The sequence below is a fragment of the Phragmites australis genome, chromosome 12 (genome assembly GCF_958298935.1).
Source record: "Phragmites australis chromosome 12, lpPhrAust1.1, whole genome shotgun sequence".
Classification (NCBI taxonomy): Eukaryota; Viridiplantae; Streptophyta; class Magnoliopsida; order Poales; family Poaceae; genus Phragmites; species Phragmites australis.
Genome location: NC_084932.1, coordinates 7,979,203 through 7,983,338, shown reverse-complemented (window position 1 = coordinate 7,983,338; position 4,136 = coordinate 7,979,203). Strand labels below are relative to the sequence as shown.

General features: G+C 48.2%; 1 protein-coding gene across 1 annotated transcript; it reads left to right on the top strand.

The window, feature by feature from the left end:
• Positions 1-386: 386 nt before the first annotated feature.
• LOC133886782 (chlorophyll a-b binding protein CP26, chloroplastic-like) lies at positions 387-2,363 on the top strand. Its single transcript, XM_062326617.1, has 5 exons — positions 387-665; positions 786-870; positions 1,278-1,328; positions 1,471-1,591; positions 1,749-2,363. Exons 1-5 carry the CDS (start codon positions 467-469, stop codon positions 2,142-2,144), a joined length of 852 nt encoding a protein of 283 aa, XP_062182601.1. The 5' UTR covers positions 387-466; the 3' UTR covers positions 2,145-2,363.
• Positions 2,364-4,136: the final 1,773 nt, after the last annotated feature.

The window sequence follows — 4,136 nt, the reverse complement described above, 5'->3', positions numbered from 1 at the left end:
GTTGCTCATCACGGATGTTAAATTTGTGGACGAATTGATGCTATGAGCGTCAGATGAACTCTGGCGTGTCATCTGTGTGTTCATCACCCTCTTGGTATCAGTGTGTGGCCCGAAATTGTTTGTCTTGGTTTTTTCTCTCTCTGGTTGGTTCTCCCTCTGTCTCCATCTATCATGCTTGGACCATTGGGTCCCTACTGGCAAATGAGTTCACCAGAGGCCCTAAAGTTGCCACATCAGCACCCTCATCTGCCAAGTCAGCACAGCCTGCCCAATCAGACCCAGGCAACAGATAGCCCTCCTGAGTGCTCAGCCAATGGCAGCTACGGTGACCAAATCTTGGCCGGGCCCACCGCATCCTCCAACCCTCATGTCCATCCATTTAAACTAGCAAGCCTTTCCCTCCACAAACGCCATCAGCCTCCCCGTCCTGCTGCAAATCTTCCCTCTGAATTGTGGGTCTGCGGCAATGGCGGCGCTTGCTCCATCGAAGATGCTCGGTACCCGGCTCAACTTCGCCGGCTCCTCCCGCTACGCCACCGCAGCACCAACCGCGGGGGCGCAGAAGATCGTCTCCCTCTTCAGCAAGAAGCCCGCCCAGAAGCCGAAGCCTGCTGCAGCATCGTCCTCGGGCCCGGACATCAGCGACGAGCTCGCCAAGTGGTACGGTGAGTAGACCGGAACCTAACTGACTTCAGGGTGGCCTTTTATTTGGTATTTCAAAGAACTTTGACATGAAAATTTTGGAATCATCTTGTGTAGTAAATGTCTCTTGTTCTCTGTCTTAGGCCCTGACAGGAGGATCTTCCTGCCGGAGGGTCTCTTGGACCGCTCGGAGGTGCCGGAGTACCTCACCGGAGAGGTTCCCGGAGAGTAAGTCATATGCCTCCATCTTCGCTCTCCATATGGGTCCATGTTTGTTTAAAAGAATTTAGATTTTAGTCGGTAGTTTGTTGAAATAAGGTTAAGTAGTACTGGTTGGTTTGAACAAAATACAGCATATCATAGACTAGAAGAAAAGAAGAAGGAAGTGAGAATGCCTTGTTTTTGTGAAAAAATTGTTTGGTGGAGAAATACAGAATTCTCGTGCCAAAATTGCTGTTTGTCGAATTCGTTCTGAAAGCAGAGACAACTCTCAAGCACCCAAACTAGCATTTGAAATTTTAACTAATCTTTCTCTCACTTCTGAAAAGCAATCTTCAACTATCGATGTCATTGTTGGTTCTACTTGCATTGAAATGAAATCAAAGTGAATGCATCTGAACTGAAGTATTTTGCAGCTACGGCTACGATCCTTTTGGCCTGGGCAAGAAGCCAGAGAACTTCGCCAAGTGAGTCTCAGATCTCTATCCCAAACACATAACCTGCATGGCCTGACCATTGATGAACTTGAGATTTTAGTCTCACCTACAAGCAAAGCAATGGATTCTAGTCTCAGCTGAACAACAAAATTACCATACCATCACCCTGCAGGTACCAGGCCTACGAGCTGATCCATGCCAGGTGGGCCATGCTCGGCGCTGCCGGTGCCGTCATCCCCGAGGCGTGCAACAAGTTCGGCGCCAACTGCGGTCCCGAGGCCGTCTGGTTCAAGGTCGGTCCCGATCATCAATCAGCTCTCATAATGTTTAGAATTCAGTAGCACTTCTTTCTTTTTTTTCCTCGAATAAGCGCCAAAAAAAGCAGAACATAGCTTCACACATATTTCAGTAGTAGAGCAGTAGCAATCTCTGAAAGTCAATTATATTCAGACCGGCGCCCTGCTCCTGGACGGCAACACGCTCAACTACTTCGGCAACAGCATCCCCATCAACCTGGTCGTGGCCGTCGTGGCCGAGGTCGTCCTCGTCGGCGGCGCCGAGTACTACCGGATCATCAACGGGCTCGACCTGGAGGACAAGCTGCACCCCGGCGGCCCCTTCGACCCGCTGGGCCTGGCCAGCGACCCCGACCAGGCTGCGATCCTCAAGGTGAAGGAGATCAAGAACGGCCGGCTGGCCATGTTCTCCATGTTCGCCTTCTTCATCCAGGCCTACGTCACCGGCGAGGGCCCCGTCGAGAACCTCGCCAAGCACCTCAGCGACCCATTCGGCAACAACCTGCTCACCGTCATCTCTGGCGCCGCCGAGAGGACGCCCAGCCTGTGAGGCCCGCCGTCAGCGGCGTGCATGGGGTGCGGTCCGACCGGATGTGCTGCTGTGTTTAATTTTACGGGGGAAAATGTGAGAGTCTGAACGTGCCGTGCTTGTAAATTATCGAGGGGTGGAAGAAAGAAGAAACCTTTTCATTCTGATCTGACAGGACTGCTGCTTGAATTTGTGCCTGAGATATGCTACGTAAGTAATTCGTCGTCGTTAAGATTCCAATTTGAGCTCTTCATTAAAATTTGCAGCACATAGCCTTTCAGAAAAATGTGCTTCTCAGATTTAATTCATTTTTCTTAAAAACAGACTTATACCTCTTAGAAACTATTTCTCTAAAACCTCACTTATTCTGGCTTTTGACAACAACAGAAATAGAACCCAAAACAAGAAACAAACATGGACTAACTCCGCCCTCAGAAGCGGAAGACACCACGTTGACGGAAAAAGGATCTAAGAGGCAGCTCACGGTGAAGTTTTTTTAAAGAGCAAGCAGAAGAGCTGAAAATTATATTGATAAACATAAAGTATCTAACTGAGAAACTTGCGGTGAAGTTAACACCAAGGAACAGTTAAAAAAAGTTAAAACTAAGGACACCTGTTGTTAAATTAAATTGACAGTTTCGTGCTGCTGCAACGACGAAATCTGAAAATTCTTCTATTATGAGTTTAGTATAACTTTCTTTAATTTAGGCCGCATTTGGAACATGTGCATTTCCTGATTTAGTTACACCATAACACAAGTTTAAATTAAAATATTTATAATTGGAGAATTTTCTAAGGATCCATAAACACAACCTTCTGGCATTTATAATTGCAAAGTACATTTCACTTAATATGCTTATCTATATCTATATTTTTATATAATACATCAGTTGTGATAGATTCAGATGGTCATCATTAACCACTCGATTTGACCAAATGTTCCTCGTGCAAAATTAACCTATTTTAACTTTAAAAATACTATAAAACACCCACTACTTACCTTCCAAAAATACAAAACGCCCCGACACATGCATCGCCCTTCCATCCTTGCTTCCGATGCGCCGCCAGTCGGCTCTTCTTCTACGAGTCGCCGCCCGCAGCTCCCAGCTCCGATGCTCGTATGGCCGGGATTCTCACCGCCGCCGGCTCGTCGCCTCCTCGACGGTGTCACCGGACCCATCGCTGGCCACCGGGATTCGCCAGGTCCGTCGTTGCTTCCCCGGCGCATTGCCCTGCTCGAGGGTGGGGCCGGCGCGTCAGCGGCGAGGGTGAGGAGCGCGGCGTGGAGGGGCTTGGGCTGCGGTAGACAGGGCGCCCTTAGGGAGGAGGGCTTGGGGAGGGAGGCAGTGATGAGGAGGTGGGAGGCGGAGAGCGAGGGCGGCGCCATGGTGATGGCTTGCTTCTTGTTCTTGCGTTGGTTGGGGCGGAAGGGTGAGGGAGAGGAGAAAATGTTGGCAGGAAGAAGGCAGTTCACAAGACTGCAACCACCGATGACAAGCGGCTTCAAATCACTTTGAAAAGAATCAGAGTGAACACTATTCCTGGTCTCGAGGAAGTCAGCATTTTCAAGGATGATGTTGTTATCCAGTTGCAGAATCCTAAAGGTGAAATCTTGCCAGGTTGACTTCTACAGATCATTGACGTTCTTCTTTGTCTAACAGTGTCGCTGTTTTTTTTCTTTCCTGCAGTGCAAGCATCCATTCCTGCAAATACAAGGGTAGTCAGACAAAAAGTGTGGATTATTTTCTTTAGAGCCCAGACATGCATGATAATTGTTTAAGTAGCCTTCTGTTTATACAGTAGTATAAATAGGTAGCTGATGCCTGAGACATGGTGTACTGCTCGACTATGATCCAGTATTGGTTCTTATAGGGGAAATTCGTTGTTTTGTTCAATGCTTCGGTAGCTCCATGTCAGTGTTGAGAAATCCTACTTTTAATCCTGTGTTTGATGAGCACGAGTGATGTGCTTACTCCTTTGGTTATGGACTTATGCCACGTAGTGGAATGGTTT

Bases quoted from the DNA above. Each gene is read 5' to 3' on its own strand.
- LOC133886782 (XM_062326617.1), top strand. From the start codon at position 467: ATGGCGGCGCTTGCTCCATCGAAGATGCTCGGTACCCGGCTCAACTTC. The intron at 871-1,277 runs GTAAGTCATATG...AGTATTTTGCAG, and splicing joins ACCGGAGAGGTTCCCGGAGA to CTACGGCTACGATCCTTTTG. The intron at 1,592-1,748 runs GTCGGTCCCGAT...AATTATATTCAG, and splicing joins CCGAGGCCGTCTGGTTCAAG to ACCGGCGCCCTGCTCCTGGA.